Source organism: Phragmites australis, chromosome 10 (assembly GCF_958298935.1).
Source record: "Phragmites australis chromosome 10, lpPhrAust1.1, whole genome shotgun sequence".
In the NCBI taxonomy this organism is placed as follows: Eukaryota; Viridiplantae; Streptophyta; class Magnoliopsida; order Poales; family Poaceae; genus Phragmites; species Phragmites australis.
Window position 1 is genome coordinate 2,449,369 of NC_084930.1, and position 18,854 is coordinate 2,468,222.

Below are 18,854 nucleotides of genomic sequence, written 5' to 3' on the forward strand. Positions count from 1 at the left end.
CAAGCTTTGTTCCTAATTTGTCCCCTCATCAGGTTCCTGTGTAGGGAATCTCCTCCCGCTCCAACCCGACACTCAAGCGGCGACCTTAGCCGACCGTCACCATCCTGCCCTTCCGTTGCGCGCCGTCGAAGCCCACCGCCCTCCTACTGCGCGCCGTTGACGCCCATCGCGAGCTCAGCCTCCGCCCCGTCGGGAGACTGTTGAAGCGCGGTCGGCGCACCGGAGAAGCGGACGTTTGTGTGGTGTGCGAGGACACCGCCCGCTGACTCATCGATGACGAAGACTCTATTCATGTCGACGACCTCGGCGAGCCAGGGGTCAGCGCTGGCCTCATCACGGAGCCTGAGGAGGATCGCGACTGCGTCGTTGATGATGGGGGTAGGTGATGCTCAGGTGCAAGGCTGTAGTTTGTGAATAGGACGATGACGCCCAACCTCACGGTGAGCCTGGTGTAGGCGGCGCGGAAGAAGATCGGCCACACGTAGGAGCCGATGCAGAAGCCGCCACCGTGGAAATAGACCACGACAGGGAGCTTCCTCTTGCCGGAGTCTGATTGCATCTGTTTGCTCGTGAAAAGGACAAGTAGGGATGACGGGTGGGGTGAGAAAGAGGACATATAAGAGTAAATATATGGAATGTGGTATTGGAAGTTTGTTAGAGAGGAAAGAGATTTAAAGTGTGAATTTTATTAGGAAGACTTCTTATATGGAGATATATAGAGTAAGCTTTTAGTATCTCTTGAAGATGCTTTAAGTAGGTGATCTATCTCTTGTCTTCATCCTACTCGTTTTATTCTCTTCTTCCTCATCTTTTATGCCAAAAATTGAAATGGTTCATTGCGGCTAGGGTAGAGGACTTAGGGCCTGTTTAGTAGAGTTTTCTCTGATTTAAATTTTCTGCGGAGAGTGATTTTCTGAGGGTAGTGATTTTGTGGCTGAAAGTGATTCTCTAGAATAACTACATAAAGAAAGTAATCCTGTGCGGGAAATGAATCAGGGAAAACTGCTTTTTTCAGCTCCCTACCTTCTAGTTAATTTTAAAGAATCACTCTCACGGATTCCACTCAGTGAGCTAAAAGCTGAAAGCTACTGTTTGACAGAGCTTCTCTGATTCCAACCGAAAAACTGCTCTGAGAGCTCTGCCAAACAGACCCTTACCCCCTCCGCTCCCATGTGGATCCGCCACAACCAACCCTCCAATGATTGAGGGCCCACCTCTTCCTGATTGGCCCGTTTTGTATGCTCAAACTCCCTACCGTTGCACATGAACCAACTACCTCCTGTACAATATCCAGGACAATCTGGTACAATAACTGGAGTAGTAATCTCCCCTTAATCCACTTGTTTAATGATCAGGCTCAAGACTAAGCCTTGTTTAATGATCAGGCTCAAGAAGACTAAAGACTAGGAAGGGGGCAATATTTGTAATTATTCAAGCTTGCTCCTGTCCAGCTTCCAAGTGGCCTAAACTTCTGCTGTTTACCATCTCAATTTGGAACACCATACAGTTAACACTTCCTGATTGCACTGCTGGGGCAATATAATCGTGAAATAGAAACATGCCCTTGTGATGCCTGTCTGCTTGTGAGTGAGGGATTACCCTAGATTGTGTCTTTCATCGGATCCTCTAAGCAACTCTAGAGCCGGTGAGGAAACATGTTTACCAGTAAGCATGACAGGCTAATGGCTTGATTGGTCAACGGCATGATTGCATATTTTCTGAAGGGAGACGACTTGATTGCACTCATCTCGTTTCATGTCCAATGATTGAATTATTTAAATTGAAATCATTCGTTCTCCTGTCTGACACCGAGCTAACATGCATTGCACCCATATAAATAGCATTATTTTTTAGAAAAAATAGTTTTATTAACTCTCGTCGTTACATCAAGCTACCATATAAATAGCATGCCATTCAGCCCTACACCTGTCACATATGCGCAGCCCCGTAGATCAGATGGAGGGATTCCACTATGAGTTCATCCACAGCAAGATGCACAGCTTCATTTGCATCAGTAGATATGTTCTTGATCTTTTCGTGTTTGTCTGCCGATTTGTTGCATCACATCTTCACCCATTCTTCATTCAATTATCCTACTTCCTAGTCATCGATCTATTAGGTTCAGTCCTCTTGATATCTCTGAAACCAAACAACCCTGACTTCAGCCCTCGATATGTCGACATGCTGTTCTTGTCAACCTCTGCTCTGACAGTTTCCGGCCTCAGCACCGTCAAAATGGAGGACCTCTCGAGTACTCAGATCGTAGTCCTGACCTTGCTGATGTTTGTAGGGGGCGAGGTCTTCGTCTCTTTCTTAGGACTCATGCTTAGGCCGAACCACCGAGCCAAGCCAACTGATCCTGCAGGCAACAACAAGGTCAGTTCAGTTGCTGTCGAGCACGAAACGATAGATACCGCGAGTGCAATCATCTGCGAGGAGTTGCAGCTTGAAGAAGAAATGCATGCAACTCCGTCTTTGAGTAGTAATGATCTGAAGAAGAGTAGGAGCGTAAGATACTTAGGATTCGTTGTGTTCGGCTACCTTGCTGTTATCCATGTCCTTGGCTTTCTGCTAGTTTTCTTGTACATAACCCATGTGCCAACTGCAAGGGCGGTACTGACCAAGAAAGGGATCAATGTTGCTCTCTTCTCGGTGTCGGTCACCGTCTCCTCCTTCGCTAACGGCGGGCTTGTGCCGACGAACGAGAACATGACCATCTTCTCCAAGAATGCCGGCCTCCTCCTGCTCCTCACCGGCCAGGTTCTTGCAGGCAACACGCTGTTCCCTCTCTTCCTGAGGCTGCTGATATGGTTCCTGGGGAGAGTGACCAAGTTGGAAGGGCTGGAGCTCATGATCAGGAACCCCAAGGAGCTGCGGTTTCGTCATCTGCTTCCCAAGTTGCTGACGGCGTTTCTCTCCTCAACAGTTGTCGGCCTTGCAGCATTGGCTGTCGTGCTGTTCTCCGCCATCGACTGGAATTCTTTGGTGTTCGATGGGCTCAGCTCTTACCAGAAGATCATCAATGCATTGTTCATGGCAGTGAACACGAGGCATGCAGGGGAGAATTCCATCGACTGCTCACTTATCTCCCCTGCCGTTCTAGTGCTATTAATCGTCATGATGTAAGTTATTGGCACAATATCCATCTAGCACTCCATGCTTTAGAACCTGACAACAAGAGCCTGAAAATTTACTTGCTGGTTTCAGGTATTTGCCATCATCAACGACGTTTGCACCACCAAACAGAGATGATAAAACAAAGGACGATAAAGTGGTACCCAAACGGAGATCTTTGGTGCAGAACTTAGCATTTTCGCAGCTTGGGTGCAACATCATCTTTGTGATGGTTGTCTGCATCACTGAGAGGAGAAGGCTCAGAAATGACCCACTCAACTTCTCCACGTTGAACATGATATTTGAGGTCATCAGGTGTGTTCTCTCTTCTCATGCGATCCATGTTCTTCTATTAGTCTGTACTTACCCTGCAAAAACGACAGAAAGCAGCTCATGTTGTAAGACATGTCATCACAATAAATTAGCTTTGGAAATATTTTAAATCATGATGTTCTGAGTTAGGGAAATATTTTATCTACACAGTGCATACGGCAACGCAGGACTGTCCACTGGTTACAGTTGTTCGAGGCTGCAACAGCTGCACCCGGAGAGCATCTGCCATGACAAGCCATACAGCTTTTCTGGATGGTGGAGCAACGAAGGGAAGTTGATGCTGATCTTTGTCATGCTCTATGGGAGGCTCAAGGCCTTCACCATGGGCACAGGTAAATCTTGGAGGTTAGGATAAAACACAGCAATTCTGAACAAGATTGCCTGCAAAGGTAAGTGTATCAGATTTACTACAATTGTCATTGGTGTACTGCCTGAAAGTTCAGGCTTCAATTTGGATCCTAGTGGAGCAAAATATGTGATCCTGGATGTTGCACAATTGCTCTTTTCTTTTTTTCATTTTCTTTTATAAAGTCCCTTTTGTACTTTATATTATCAGTCACCATCAAGGTATCGGTGCAACTAAACACAAAATAGGACCATCCTCGTGATGCGTGTAACTAGGCACTAATTAGGAATTTTCAGTAACTAAACAGCGAATACTACAGAGACCAATGAAATAAGAAAAATGCATGGCAAAATGCGCGTTTGACATGTAACGACTCAACAAATAGGAAAACCATGAAAACAAACAATGCAGCATGCTACGGCAATATAAAGGTAGTACCTAGTGAAAGAAGATTGGTTCACGGATGGCATATTGAACCATTGAGAGACTGAACTGTGACTGTGAGAAGTTGACTTGGATAGTTCCATAGGCGGTTTCTTTCTTTTGTTCAATGTACTAGCTCGAATTTCCACGGTTATGGAGGAGTTTATCTGACATTGGAGCAAAATATGCTGATTTATTCTTCAGTTTACTCTACTTGTATCCCTGAACCCTACAGTTCATGATAAATAAAACCAAAACGCGTTCCCAAATTCATGAATTCATCTACTCATGTTGATTCTCTCATGCAGCAGTAGTAAAATCACTCGTGTCTAAGTTAAGTACCAAAGATTAGCGAACTAGTGATCATCGGAGCGGCCGGATTGCCTATACTTACAGGGAGTAGTCGAGGATTGGAGCCGAGGAGGAGGAAGCCGGAGGGCGCGGCGTGGAGCTACCACTTTCCCACAGGAAGCGCGGCGCTGGCTCGGCGACGGGCACTGAGGGCGGCCGCGAGCCCGCGGGGTGGGGCCCTCGGGCGAAGGCGACCCCTCTGCTAGGTGCGGGGACGACGGCGGACGCCGGGCAGCGCCGCGTGGTCGTCAGGAGGGGCTGTAAACGAGCTCGTGAGCTATTGCTAGTGATAGCTTTTATTCTATTCAATAATTTACTAATTTATATATTTAATTAGAAATAGAAAAAATATAAATTTTAACTATCAACCAGCCTATTCAAACCGAGTTCGAATTAAGTTAATCTTCAGTCAAACCGAGCGCGAGGCTATCTCTAGGCTCGATCAGGTTAACAAAATAGTTTGAGATCCCAAAATCGCTACTTGGCGATTTTTTGAAATTCACAAAAATCGTAAAAACCGTTCAAATTCACTCGATCAAATTTATAAATTAGAGGCAAAAAATAATTGAATCAATGATTTGGTAACTGCTCGTTTTAAACCAAAAACCACTCAAAATTCATAAAAAACAAATAGCATTTTTCGCATTTCGTTTGTGATCTAAAATCGCTCGAAATCGATTAAAAAGCGCTCGGTTTTATCGAAAATCACTCAAGTTCAAGAAAAATTAAAAAATAGCTCAATTTTGTAAAATTGACAACTAATTCATCTGAGTATCAAATTAAGTGAAATAAATTTTGTTGATTTTCTTGTAATATGATATACATGATAAAAATATTTATACTCATAAAAAAGTTGTATATTTATGTGAGAAAATATATTTGCTAAACCTAGCTAAATGCATAGTTAATTCTTTGCTAATCCAAAAATCATGAAACCAATTTTGTTAGTCTTTTTACATGATCTTATGTCTTTAAAAAAAATACATGAACTCATGAAATAGTTACTGTAATATGCATGATTGTGTAAATATGTTGCAGCTAGATTAATTCATAACTAACTCATCACATCTCTAAAATTAGTGAAATCACTTTTAATAGTTTACTTAAACTATGATTTATGTAGAAAAAATAATGGTAGAAATGAAAGGTTAATTATAGTGTTATTTCTTACCATGTTCACTTTATGTTTGTGAACTTCGTAAAAATCATGGGGAAATTAATATAACCCTAAATGAAATAAAACCAATTTTAAAGATCCTTTTAAGATACACTCTACATAAAAAAATATATGTGTTTTTATGTTAAGCTTTTGTTTCCTTAACGTACATACGGTCCATTTCAGTATTTTTCTTCTTTTTTTCAAACTTTCTCTCTACGAAATATGATGCAAACGACATTATTTTTGGGAATTTTTTTTTTACAGAAGGTCTTAGAATTGTCTCTAGTATTTTTAGAATCTTTTGTGATTTTTAAGTTGTATGAATTTAAATTTGAAAACCATTCAATTTCTAAATGCATGTGGACCAAATTGTCCGATATTCGCAAAAACCGAGCTGTTTTCAACAATTTTCAAACCCTAGACTCCATCGGCAACTCAAACTCGCTCGAGCTCGGCTCGAATTTCTTGACAAGCTTGCCATGCCAAGCTCGCTCGAGCTCGGCTCATTGACAGCTCTAGTCGGCAGGGAGTGGTGCGACGGCCTCGCTCACACCATGCCATGCGCGAGTGCGTGCTCTACTACACGTCTAAATCAGTTAACTCACGTAGTACAGACACACGCTTTACTTTACCACCGTGTCGTTTGTCGTGTGATCGAGATGTAACCACATTCCTGCAATTACGACGTGCCATGGTGGGCAAGGCACTCGTAGTGTTTCCTGTCCACCGATGCCTTTCCATGCCCCTCGACGCATGGCGCGCATCGCAACTCTCCCGGAGCTTCCCGGCCATGAATGATTACAGCTTGCTAACTCACTAACTTACTTAGCTTAGCACTTAGCATGCATGCGCCGACCCGGAGCCACCGTTTTGATAGCAGCTGCGGATCGCTTTCCTAGCCATCAACGCAAAGGCAACAAGACACCTTGAAGGCAAGGCGAGCCTAAGGCCAGTTTGCCGAAACTTCTCTCTAATTTTGCGTGTAGATCATCTCATCTCAGCGCACGCGTATATGCCATCAAGCTCTGAAAGGTGTCTCCAGCCAGGTTCTCGACCATGCATGCTACTCGATCTTACACATGACATACGTAGCATGCCCTCCTCTCCCCTCCTCTTTTCGCCACCACTAATCTTTAGCCAATGGATTGATGTACTGACTGTGCAGCTGCATGCATTTCCGTATGATATATCCACGGTGTCCTGATGTATATATACATACACCCATTGAGATCACTTGTCACTCATACTAGATTTCACGCATGGTAGCTGCGGACTGCGGTTGCCCTCTTGAATCAAGATATCATAAAGATCAAACAGCTAGCTAGCCAGATCGAGGCACTGCCTTCTCCAAGTACACTCCAATGCCAATTCGACTGCATATCTTTGTAAACTCTACAAGGCATGTCATCAGTTCATCGGTGTTCGTATGCCGGTTCATCGCCTTCCATCTCAGCCAGTTTTTGCTTCACTTGTCCTATTTTCTCGCCATTGATCTGCTCGGCTTCCTTGCCTTGGTGCTGCTCAAGCCAAGAAACCCCGGGTACCGACCGCGGTACGTCGACATGTTCTTCATGTCGACGTCTGCGGTTACGGTCACCGGATTAGCCACCATCAAGATGGAGGACCTCTCCAGCTCTCAGATAGTGGTCCTGACCCTCCTCATGCTCTTGGGCAGCGAGATGTTCCTCTCCTTGCTCGGCCTTGTTCTTGAGTCGCGCAAGCCAAAAACGCATGATCAAGATGGTAACAGGGTAAGATCGATCACCGTTTGCGACGAGTCGAATCTCGAAGAGGCGAATGCAGCAGTTGCTCCATCCACAGATTTGAATGATCAGAGGAAGAGCTGCCTCAGATGCTTAGGGCTAGTGGTTCTGGCCTACATGGCCATGATCCTTGTCCTTGGCTCTCTGCTGGTGTTCTTGTACGTTGCCCATGATCCAAGTGCAAGAGATGTACTGAAAAGGAAGAGCATCGACATCGCGCTCTTCTCGGTGTCGGTCACCGTGTCGTCCTTCACCAACGGAGGGCTTCTGCCGACGAACGAGAGCATGGCGGTGTTCGCCGCGAACCGGGGCCTCCTGCTGCTGCTCACCGGCCAGATCCTCGCCGGCAGCACCCTCTTCCCGGTGTTCCTCAGGCTGGTGATATGTGCCATGAGAGGACTAGCAAGAGCGTTCACCAGACGTGGATCCGAAGAGCTTGAGTTCACGGTGAAGAACGCCATGGCGGCAGGCTTCACCCACCTGCTTCCTGGCTTGCAGACGGCGTTCCTCGCGGCCACGGTCGTCGTCGTCGCAGCCGCGGCGGCGACGTTCCTCTGCTGCCTGAACTGGGACTCCGCGGTGTTGGGGGGGCTCACCGCGGGCCAGAAGATCACAAACGCACTGTTCATGGCGGTGAACGTGCGGCAGGCGGGGGAGAACTCCGTCGACTGCTCGCTCGTCGCACCCGCGGTGCTTGTGCTGTTCATCGCCATGATGTCAGTAGCGTTCCTTCGAGCTCTTGCGTTCATCAGGCTGATCACAACAGAGACAATTAACTAGAGTCAAATCTTGCTAACATTTTTCAGGTGCATCCCGGCCTCGGCGACATTTTTCTCAGTACACGACGACGGCGGTGGTGGCGAACGAAGCGGCGCAGAACGCAAGGGTGGAACAAAGAAGAGAAGATTGTCACTGAACAGCATGTTGTGGTCACCGCTGGCCTGCAACGCTGCCGTGACGATGCTCGTCTGCGTCACCGAGAGGCGATCGCTCTCCAGCGACCCTCTCAACTTCTCCACCTTCAACATGATCTTCGAGGTGATTAGGTGAGTTGCACGACACATATCATCAAGTAGGAGGTGTTCTCCGTCTTCTCCTCCTCCTATTTTCTTAAACTTTTTCATCCTTTTCCATACCTGAAAATTGACGGGGAGGCATAGGGGCTCTCACGATTAATGTGACGATTGAACACTGAGATATGAATTTCTGCAGTGCTTATGGGAACGTGGGGCTGTCTACTGGTTACAGCTGCTCGAGGCTGCTGCGACCGGAGGAGGCGAGCGTCTGCCATGACCAGCCGTACAGCTTCTCCGGATGGTGGAGCGACCAGGGGAAGCTTGTCCTCGTTCTCGTGATGCTCTGCGGGAGGCTTAAAGGGTTCCGCAGGCAGCAACTTAGGAGCGGATCAAAGCCAACGCCATGAAGAATTTCAGAGTGGTCCGGGAATCAGACTTGAAACTCCAACCGCAAGGCAGTCGCATGTCCCAGCTACATATATATGCGCGCAAAAATTCCTGAATAATTCGTGGACGCCAGGAATGGCGCGATGCGGCATTTCAGAGCGCAATGCTATGGGCGGAGAGAGAATTAGAAAAATGTTCTTACATTCAGTGTAATTTCTCAGATCAAATTTGGATTAAGTTTTTCTCAACAAAATTTTGGATTAAGCTGTGCATGCAGATGAACTCGGTGTCCTTGTGTGTTTCGTTTCCCTTATTTTCAGTGGAGCATGCTTGTGTGTTCCCTTGACGTTGTGCCAAATGTGTTCATTTGTAATATCCCGCCAAAAGGGCGTGGCGAGCGCTGCGCTTCTCGCGTTGTAGAACCATGTAATCTCATTTCCACTTAGTCTCTACTATATAACTATGAATTATTTCTCATATCACATCTTCTCTCTACTCTACTTTCATATGATAAAACCTTCTAAATTCGAATATTTTACCAATTTTTATCATCAATCCTCGTCTGCAGCCTTCTTAATTTGTTACTAGCTATAAATATAAAACTCGTTTTACTAATAAAAATAAATAAATAAAATTTGAAGGGAAATTAGTAGATAATTTTCTTATTATTTTTTAGATTTCATCTAAAATCAAACTACGTCATCTCTCCTGACGTATTCATTCGGTGACGCTCTCACGACATTAACATTTCTATACATTCAATTTATGTTTGATATCATCACCCACAATATTCAAGAAAAAAAAGATGTTGGGCTAAATGTTAAACGGAATAAGACCCGGTGGGCTTAATCCGGCCCATCTATGCTGCCTCATGGGCTCTGACCGCACCAGCACGGGCCCACCAAACCACTACATAAACCCATCCATCGAGCTAGGGTTTCGCCTCACCCCCCTCCTCACTCCCAAATCCTCCGCCTCCCCCTCCCCCGCCGCCGGCGCGTACGTAGGCAACGAGCGACCCGCAGGCATGGGCGTGTACACCTTCGTGTGCCGGAACTCCGGCGACGAGTGGGCCGGCAAGCAGCTCTCCGGGGAGCTGGAGGCCTCCGCCGCCACCCCGTACGAACTGCAGCGCCGCCTTGTCGCGGCCGCCTCCGCCGCGGACTCCGCCGCCGGCGTCCAGTCCTCCTTCGCCATGGTCTCCCCCAAATCCGCCGTCTTCCAGGTCTGGTCGTACGCCGCCGCCCTCCCAAAACCCCCGATCAAGTATTCGGTAGTTAAGGATCTCGACTTGCTACGGTTTGGATGCATGATGCATCGCCGTTTCTCGTCGCGTCTGAAGAACAATAAGTTGTCGATAGCTATTTATTGTTGTGTTGCTGTTTCAGAGCTGAACTGCTCATAGTTCGATTGGTTGGTCCGTTTGCCTTCCTTGTCGGTATTGAAGAAGTGTGATGCTACCCTGTGGAGACATTAGAATTCGGCTTTGCCATTAGAATTGCGTCAGAATTGCTGGAGACACCCCCCGCCAGCAGTGAAGTGTTTAACATTCTTCCTGATTTGGATATAGGAGTTAGGGGATAGCTTGATCTTGTGTTATGTTTTCACCGTCAGATCATGTCCTCTCACGATGTTACTAGCTGTATTTGAGTTAAGATATTTATTATTGCCGTGTGAAGGTTGGTGGTTAAGATTAGCAAAATTAAAATGGTTTTCTTCATGTAATACACCATTGTGTTAGACTAGTGGTATGCTTCGATCCTTTTCCTTTATTGTATTGAGGGCAATGTTACCTTGTTTGTATTAAGTTCTGGTATTCAAAAACTTTTATTTGGACGTGTTAGGATTGCTGCTGTTGCTAGCAGCATTGCTTGTGGGTTTGTATTGTCATGCTTAATTGTCAGTGTCCTTACCTGGTGATCAGAAATATATGAATGAGCTAAGTGACTATTATTCAGCATGGCAATGTTAGCGATGATTCTAGATAGTGTAGCTTGTCAATGCTGTTTGCTTGAACTGTATCTTGAGTTTCATAGAACTAAATTTTTTGCCATTGTTGCTGAATCCTGATGTTGGGCACTTTGAATCTCACACGCAGGTGATTGTTGGTGCCGTCGGTGGCGGTGCAATGATGGTCAGTGGAGGTGCTGCTGCTGGTGGTGGTGCTGCATCAGGTGCTGCCGTGGCTGAGGCCCCCAAGGAGGAGAAGGAAGAGGCGAAGGAAGAGAGCGATGATGACATGGGATTCTCCCTGTTCGATTAGATGTTATTTTGTGCTCTTAAGTGTCGTATGGTCATATTCTGGTAGTTTTGCATGTCCTGTCAGCACGAGCCAGTGGCTTGTGAAACTGCCTAAGTTTGTCAAGTTCTTAATTGTTACAAGTGACCCATGTGTTCCCAGCTTATGAAGGTTTTGATTCTGCTGTTTAGAATGAAATATCCTGCCTTGTTCTTTCTACTTGCCATGCCTCTTGCGTCATTTCTGTTGTTCAGCAATCTGTGTACATGGAACTTGAATCTCTAGTTACTACATTGTCGTTTGACTTGCTTGCTTGGTACTGCTGGCAAATTCGTTGCATATCACTAGCATAGAGATGTATTATTGTGCTTGTGTGATCTAAGCATAATCGAAGTGTGTATGCGCAGCAGTTCTACCTGAAATTAACGACTTGGAGATTTTTCCAGGTCAAACCATGACTTATATTTCGAAACAGAGGGAGTATGCGGATTACAAAGATACAACGGCGCCAGTGTTCTCTGAACGAGAGTGGACAGCCAACCTTGATTTTTTGTATTCATTTCATGTGATTATATAGAGTAAATACAAGCCCAACTGCCTTCCTAAGCTAACGGGCACGATCCTGAAGACTAGGACGTGCGAAGATATCCACCGGTATATACGCCTTTTCGCTAACACCCCGCCGCAGTCACAGCGTCGCCGGAGGAGATGCAGAGGCTGGACCTGAAGTCTTGAAACGTTGAGGAAGCCAAACCCTTCGTCATTATATCTGCGAACTGCTGGCTTGTAGGAACATGTTGCACTCGTACTTCACCGATGGCGACCTTCTCACGAACGAAATGGATGTCAAGTTCGATATGCTTTGTCCGGCGGTGATGAACCGGATTGGCAGCCATGTAAACGGATGAGACGTTGTCGCAGAACACCATGGTTGCTTTGTTGATGTCGACATGAAGTTCAGAGAGCTGCTGCTTCAACCACGTGCATTCCGCAACCGCGTTGGCGACGGCCCTATACTCGGCCTCCGCGCTGGACCGCGATACAGTAGCTTGCCGCTTCGATGACCATGACACAAGGGCTTCGCCGAGATACACGCAGTACCCGGACGTAGAACGCCGTGTGTCCGGGCACCCAGCCCAGTCGGCGTCGGAATAGGCGACGATGTCTAGGGTTGGTGAACGGCGAAGATGTAGGCCGAGGTCGGTTGTTCCCTTGACGTAGCGCAGCACACGTTTGATAAGCGCCATATGTCCGTCGCGCGGGTCGTGCATGTGCAAGCACACTTGCTGGACGGCATAGGCTAAATCTGGTCGTGTGATAGTGAGATATTGCAATGCGCCTGCTATGCTGCGGTAGAACGAGGGATCAGTAACCTTGTTACCACAGGAGCTTGATGTTTTTGGCTTGACGTCGATTGGCGTAGATATGGGTCGACAGCTTGTCATCCCGGCTCTGTCGAGGAGTTCTTCTGCATATTTGGACTGGGAGAGAAAGAAACCAGTGTCGGATCGGGTCACTTCTACACCGAGGAAGAAGTGAAGGTCTCCCATGTCCTTGATTGCAAACTCGCCATGTAGCCGCTGAATGATTTGCTTGAGTAGGAGTGTGGATGACGCGGTCAGGATCATGTCATCTACATAGAGTAGAAGCATGGCCATGTCCGAGCCCCGCCGTAGTACGAACAAGGACGTATCGGAGCGTGTTGGCGTGAACCCGAGAGTGGTGATGAAGCTGGCGAAGCGGAGGTACCATGCCCGTGGCGCCTGCTTGAGGCCGTAGAGGCTCTTGGACAGCAGACATACAGCGTTGGGTTCGACTGGGTCGGCGAACCCTGCCGGTTGCTGACAGTAGACGCGTTCCGCTAGCCGGCCGTGTAAGAAGGCATTGGAGACGTCGAGCTATCGCGCAGGCCACTGGCGAGAGGCGATGATGGTGAGAATGGTTCGGATCGTCGCGGGTTTAACGACGGGGGAGAAAGTTTCCCCGAAGTCCACCCCGGGGCGTTGCGAGAACCCTCTCACAACCCATCGCGCCTTGTATCGGTCGAGGCTACCATTGGGCTTCAATTTGTGGCGAAAGATCCACTTCCCAGAGACAACGTGGATGCCCTGGGGACGAGGAACTAGAGTCCACGTATTGTTGGCTTGCAAAGCTGTGTATTCGGCCTCCATGGCCGCACGCCAGTTTGGGTCGCGCAGAGCGGCGCGAACCGATGATGGGAGCGGTGATATGGACTCCGTCGAGGTCACGTATGCATATCGAGGATTCGGTTTGAATACCCCGACACGTGCACGAGTCATCATCGGATGTGAAGTCGTTGTGGTCATAGGCGCTGTTGTTGAGGAAGCCGTGAGATCGGGGAGTGCCGTTGTGGAGGAGGGATGCAGTGGAGACGATGCGATCGCATGTGCTGAGGTTGTTGCAGCCGAGTTTGGAGCCGAGGAGAACGTAGGAGATGAGGACGTCACGCGGACCGGGTCGCCCGCCTGCATAGATGGAGCAGGTGGGGGCGTTTGCTGCGGAGTCCGCGTGTGCACGTCAGGGCCGCCAGAACGTCTGGTAACCACTGCAACGCGCATACCTGAATGTCCGATAGTAGCGGCTGTCAACGGTGTGGAGTCCTGGATCATCGGAATGTGCTCGCCGTGTTGATGGGCGCTGTTGGTGCCGCGGCGCTGGCCAGGCACTGGTGGCATGGTGGGTACCTGTAAAGGTTGGGGTGCAGCTAACGAAGCAACATCAAAGGGTGCCGATGAGTAGTGAGTTGCTGTTGAAGGCGGTGCCTGGTGTTGGAGTTGGCGGAATGGAAAAGTATGTTCGTCAAAAACAACATGGCGGGAGGTGATTACTCGATGAGTTGCTATGTCATAACATCTATACCCTTTGTGATCAGATGAGTAGCCAAGGAAAACGCAGGGTGTAGAGCGTGGAGCAAGTTTATGAGCACTGGTGGATGTTTGATTGGGATAACACAGACACCCGAAAACACGTAAATGATTATAGGTCGGAGATGTACCAAGCAGCATTTGGTGAGGAGTGAGCGAGCCCGTTGCAGTGCAAGGACGCCGATTGAGGAGATATGTTGCTGTTGCAAGGGCTTCAACCCAGAAACGTGAGGCCATGCCTGAATGGAACAACAATGTGCGAACACAGTTGTTGAGAGTTCGCAAGATTCGCTCGGCCTTCCCATTTTGCCGAGAGGTGTACGGGCACGACAAGCGTAGAGCAATGCCGTGTTTGGTGAAGAAGGAGCGAAGTGCTTGATTATCGAACTCACGACCATTGTCTGTCTGGAAGGAGACAAGTGGACGCTGAAACTGAGTTTTCACGTATGAGAAAAATGCAAGTAAGGTTGGTAAGACGTCAGATTTATGGCGTAACGGAAATGTCCACACGTAGTGACTGTAATCATCCAAAAGAACTAAGTAAAATTGATATCCGGAGATACTAGCCACAGGTGAGGTCCATACATCCGAATGAATAACTTGAAAGGGGAAGAAAGTAACTGAAGTTGAAGAATTAAAAGGTAGACGAGTGTGTTTGCCGAGCTGACATGCGTGGCAAACATGTGCTAATGATCTATTACAAGAAAAATCGAAAGAAGAGAGATCTTTGGTGAGAGTGCTCCGGCCTGGGTGACCCAGGCGATGGTGCCATAGATCAACGCTGGTGGTGGCCGTGAGCAAGTTCGGTGGTGAAGTTGGCCGAAAGGGGTAGAGATCTCCCGCAGAATCACATCGCAGAATGATCTCCTTGCTGCGAAGATCCTTAATCGAGAAACCATATGGGTCAAATTCAACCGAGACTGAATTATCACGTGTTAAAGCACGAACGGAAACTAGATTTTTGATAAGAGTAGGAGAAACCAGGACATTATTAAGATGCAAGGATGAATTTGCTGTAGGAATAAAAGAGGTGCCCGTGTGAGTGATGGGCAAAGAGGAGCCATTGCCAACCACAATACGGGAGGATATAGGAGAATTGTGGAAAGTGTGGAGAGTACCAGGGTTGGAGGACATATGCGAGGAGGCGCCGGTGTCGAGGAACCAGTCGTTGGAGCCGTGCTGTTGCGTGGAGGCGATGTTGTTCAGCGCGGCTACCAGAGCCGATTGATCCCAGACTCCAGTCTGAGGAGTCGACGGTAGCGTGGGCACTCCCTGAGATGCATCATGGGCATGTGCCGTGTACGCCTGTTGGGTTGGAGCTCCTGGACGAGGCCCAAGCAGACCGGCACCGGGGACGTGGAAGGGCATCGGCCAAGCCTGCACCATTCCTGTCCATGGATTGAAGCCGGCCTGCCACTGCGCCGGGGATGGAGCGGGGCCGCGTTGCTGAGGAGTGTTGACGCCAAAGGAGTGTTGGTTCGGTTTGCCCTTCTTCTTCCTGTTTTTGGTGCGCCCAAAACCGGTAGCAAATGCACCGTCCGAACCAGCAGCAGAGCTGGATGAGGTCGAGCCACGACCAGCGTATAGCGCCTGAGCAGCAACCTGTTTTTCTTCCTGGGCTTTGTTGATTTCTTCGAGCAGTAGATGAGACCGAGCTCGAGAAAAAGAAGGGAGGGGATCGTGGGAGGTAATGGCAGATATCGTATGGCGATATTTGGGGTTGAGGCCATGGAGCATATTAATCACCTGGTTGTCCTCCTTGACTGGTTGCCCGACGTCGCGAAGCTGGTCGGCCAGAGTTTTGAGGCGGGTGCAATATTGCGTGATGGTCATGTCGTCTTGCTGTAGGGTCCGAAACTCCGCCTCGAGGTAGACGGCGCGGGTGAGCCTGTTGTCGCGAAAGACGCCTTCGATGGCGTTCCATACAGTGAAGGTGTCGTCGTCGGGTTGCATGACGATCTTGAGCATGTCGTTGGAGATGGTGGTGTAGAACCAATTCACGATGCTTTGATCGATCATGACCCAGTCTGGGTCGTCGCGGAGGAGGGCGTCAGGAGCAGCGACATGATGATGAAGGCCGAATTTACCGAAAACGGTGTCGAAGAAGCGGCGCCATTGAGCGTAGTTGTTGTCGGCGAGATCCAGAGTGATGGGAACGTGGGCACGTATGTTCACCATTTGGATCTGCGACGCCGAGACAGCAGGAGGAGGCGGACCACGAGCGGTGTGGCGAAGGAGAGCGGAGACAGCATCGTGGGAAGAGGACGGATCGGAGGAGGAAGATGATAGGGAGACGTTGGAGTCAATGGGAGGGGTGGTGTCCATGGCAGCGGAATGCGGTGAGGATCGGGAAGCAAAAAGGATTCTTGGACGATGAGTCCGTTTGGCCTCTGGATACCATGAACGAGAGTGGACAGCCAACCTTGATTGTTTGTATTCATTTCATGTGATTATATAGAGTAAATACAAGCCCAACTGCCTTCCTAAGCTAACGGGCACGATCCTGAAGACTAGGACGTGCGAAGATATCCACCGGTATATACGCCTTTTCGCTAACATTCTCATCATGCTACGAGCCTGCAACAAGACATCACCATCCAGTCGGTGGGCTGCTCTGGTAATATAAATAAGAGATCCAGGGTATATCATTATTGTCCATGTAATATCTGTAACAATAAATGGAATCATATTCATATGAAAAAATACTGCTCAGATATCTGAAGTTGGACTTTATCTTTTAGATAATGAAATAAGAAGATATTCCGGCCAAGCACAGGCTGCCTCAACATGATGTGCTCTGGCTTTCAGCCTAAATGGGGCGCAACCATAGCTCCGGCCTCCGGGAGGCGTCATCAGGCATGTCTCATCTCCCAAGAGAGCCAAACTGAATCTCAACCTTAAAATCATCAAGGACTCAAGGTACAATTGTTCTGAGTGCGGTTTGGCTTGGTCACGTTTACAGAAACTAGTCAATATCGGAATTGTTCTGTGCGCACGGCGCAGCGGGTGACTGGATCGTGCTTGTGGGCCTCAACAGGGACTCTGAACTGATAGGTTGCCAGACAAAGCAGCTGCCATACTGTTTGGTGGATTGAGCACACATGTGAAGGCAACAGCTCTGAAGACGACAAGTTGAGACCGGGACTCAGTGGCAGGAAGAAACCCCAGAATCAATGAAGAACCCTTGCAGTGGATCCACGAGATAACCACAGCACTTACTGGATTGGTCCGGAGCAATCCCTTAAAAAGGCACGAGGGGAGGATTCGTAGACGCCGAACAAGAATTGACTTGTCTGTAGAATTCGACTTATTGTCTGTAGAATTGACTTGTCTGTAGAATTCGACTTCTTGTAGATCAAATCCCAATTGTATGCAACATTAGCTTGAATTGCATAGTTGGCTATCACCTACTTGGCTTATTGTCATGGAAGATAAGTTTGCAGGCAATAGAATTCGACTTGTTATCTTTTGAGCGGGATTAGAAAGCATGCATAAGTACACTCTCCTGGGTCCCGTGCAATGTAATTCTGGATATCAATGCAAAACTGATCATGAGCACCAACTCCAAATCCTTGTTGGAATGGAGATTTATTCACTCACACTAGAAGTCATGGAGAGTCTGCGTTTCGGTATGTATGCAAATCGGATGAGATTAGTGTATGTGTTGACTTGGAGATCGCTGAATGTGCTGAACATATGCAATAATATTACTACATTGGGAGCCATTGGAAGACAATATGTACACTACATACAACTTGTTGGCAAGGCCACACACTGTAGCCAACGGACCTGTCTGGGCTGGATCCAGACTGGGCTTAGGCTTTTTTTCGGCCGGGCCTTTTTTACTCAGGCCTATGCCCGAACCCGGCTCATGGCTCCTCTTACTTGCTTCCCTTAGAAGTTAGAGCCTTCCAATCTACTCCCGGAACATTCTAGATTCTTCTATTTCTGTACCAGTTCCTCAAATTGCCAAGTCATATTATTTGGTACCTGAGGTTTGCTACAAGCTAGCGGCAGAGGATCGACGGAAGCTTCGATCGATGGCTCGTTCGATGTTGTTGCCTTTAAATTATTTTTGTCGGTCTTGGCGAATTCTTACGTGGACGCGAGGCTTCAACGCGGCGCGTGTGTCACTAGCTTCGTGTCTCTCAGCCCCTGATCGTTCTTCTAGGGCTGTTTGGTTCTCACCTCTTAAAGCCAAACCAAAATTTAATCATATCAAAATTAGAGTCATCAAATTTTAACTGTCAAATAGTGTTTGGTTGGAAGTTATATTAAATTAAAATTTTAACCGGCCAAAAAATGAAGAGGGCCATTTTTCGGGCCCAAATCTTCCAAGTTTGGCATGCCAAAACCAGTCTGACCCTTCCAAGTTTGGCATGTGCAGATAGCCCCTGCGGCTGCAAGTCTGCACGGAGGTAGGCGACAGGTGCAACAGCCGGAGAAGCCCGCCGACGCGACCGGTCACGTCTTGCTGTTGAGCATGATCACGAGGGTGATTATAATAATAAGGGAAAAATAAAAAAACCTCCTAAAAATCATTTGGATTTTGATTTTTCCCTTAAAAATTGTTTTATTAAAAAAACCTTAAAAATTTAGTTTTGTTGCAAAACCCCTCCAAAAAATTAAAACAAAATCTAAAAAACTAGAGACAATTTTAAGACCTTATTGTTTAAGTAACTAATAAAAGTGGTTTCACTAATTTTGGGTGTTATGGATTAGGTATGAATTAATCTATCTGTAATACATTTACTCAATGCTGCAAGTTACAATAACTATTTCAAGATTTCATGTATTTTTAGAAGATAGAGAATCATGTAAGGAGACTAAAAAAATTG

The 18,854-nt window shown here is 47.5% G+C and overlaps 3 protein-coding genes and 2 long non-coding RNA genes across 12 annotated transcripts; 4 read left to right on the forward strand and 1 right to left on the reverse strand.

Moving 5' to 3' along the window:
- Positions 1–1,843: 1,843 nt before the first annotated feature.
- LOC133883662 (uncharacterized) lies at positions 1,844–4,848 on the reverse strand. Of its 7 annotated transcripts, none has more exons than XR_009902935.1 (5): positions 4,611–4,848; positions 4,232–4,445; positions 3,605–3,828; positions 3,279–3,482; positions 1,844–3,182 (listed from the first exon to the last, which is right to left on the reverse strand). It is a non-coding gene; the product is annotated as an uncharacterized LOC133883662 (long non-coding RNA). The 7 variants fall into 7 exon arrangements; XR_009902934.1 differs by having other exon boundaries at positions 3,594–3,828; XR_009902930.1 differs by having other exon boundaries at positions 1,844–2,359; positions 2,542–3,182; positions 3,279–3,828.
- Positions 1,955–4,024, forward strand: LOC133883661 (cation transporter HKT2;1-like). Its single transcript, XM_062323032.1, has 3 exons — positions 1,955–3,122; positions 3,208–3,429; positions 3,598–4,024. Exons 1-3 carry the CDS (start codon positions 1,957–1,959, stop codon positions 3,800–3,802), a joined length of 1,593 nt encoding a protein of 530 aa, XP_062179016.1. The 5' UTR covers positions 1,955–1,956; the 3' UTR covers positions 3,803–4,024.
- Positions 4,849–6,767: 1,919 nt separating the features above from the next.
- On the forward strand, positions 6,768–9,170 carry LOC133930017 (cation transporter HKT2;4-like). Its single transcript, XM_062376701.1, has 3 exons — positions 6,768–8,205; positions 8,296–8,535; positions 8,702–9,170. Exons 1-3 carry the CDS (start codon positions 7,088–7,090, stop codon positions 8,910–8,912), a joined length of 1,569 nt encoding a protein of 522 aa, XP_062232685.1. The 5' UTR covers positions 6,768–7,087; the 3' UTR covers positions 8,913–9,170.
- A 652-nt stretch (positions 9,171–9,822) lies between these two features.
- LOC133931433 (large ribosomal subunit protein P3-like) lies at positions 9,823–11,350 on the forward strand. The gene is made up of 2 exons (XM_062378309.1): positions 9,823–10,117; positions 10,991–11,350. The coding sequence occupies exons 1-2, from the start codon at positions 9,920–9,922 to the stop codon at positions 11,153–11,155; spliced, it is 363 nt and encodes a 120-aa protein (XP_062234293.1). The 5' UTR covers positions 9,823–9,919; the 3' UTR covers positions 11,156–11,350.
- A 5,224-nt stretch (positions 11,351–16,574) lies between these two features.
- LOC133931434 (uncharacterized) lies at positions 16,575–17,485 on the forward strand. Of its 2 annotated transcripts, none has more exons than XR_009911905.1 (2): positions 16,575–16,656; positions 16,758–17,485. It is a non-coding gene; the product is annotated as an uncharacterized LOC133931434 (long non-coding RNA). The 2 variants fall into 2 exon arrangements; XR_009911906.1 differs by having other exon boundaries at positions 16,575–16,633.
- Positions 17,486–18,854: the final 1,369 nt, after the last annotated feature.

Excerpts from the sequence above, each read along its gene's own strand:
- LOC133883661 (XM_062323032.1), top strand. The coding sequence starts at position 1,957 with ATGGAGGGATTCCACTATGAGTTCATCCACAGCAAGATGCACAGCTTC. Across the intron at positions 3,123-3,207 it reads GTGCTATTAATCGTCATGAT|GTATTTGCCATCATCAACGA; the intron begins GTAAGTTATTGG and ends TGCTGGTTTCAG. Across the intron at positions 3,430-3,597 it reads ATGATATTTGAGGTCATCAG|TGCATACGGCAACGCAGGAC; the intron begins GTGTGTTCTCTC and ends TTATCTACACAG.
- LOC133930017 (XM_062376701.1), top strand. The coding sequence starts at position 7,088 with ATGCCAATTCGACTGCATATCTTTGTAAACTCTACAAGGCATGTCATC. Across the intron at positions 8,206-8,295 it reads GTGCTGTTCATCGCCATGAT|GTGCATCCCGGCCTCGGCGA; the intron begins GTCAGTAGCGTT and ends AACATTTTTCAG. Across the intron at positions 8,536-8,701 it reads ATGATCTTCGAGGTGATTAG|TGCTTATGGGAACGTGGGGC; the intron begins GTGAGTTGCACG and ends GAATTTCTGCAG.
- LOC133931433 (XM_062378309.1), top strand. The coding sequence starts at position 9,920 with ATGGGCGTGTACACCTTCGTGTGCCGGAACTCCGGCGACGAGTGGGCC. Across the intron at positions 10,118-10,990 it reads CCAAATCCGCCGTCTTCCAG|GTGATTGTTGGTGCCGTCGG; the intron begins GTCTGGTCGTAC and ends TCTCACACGCAG.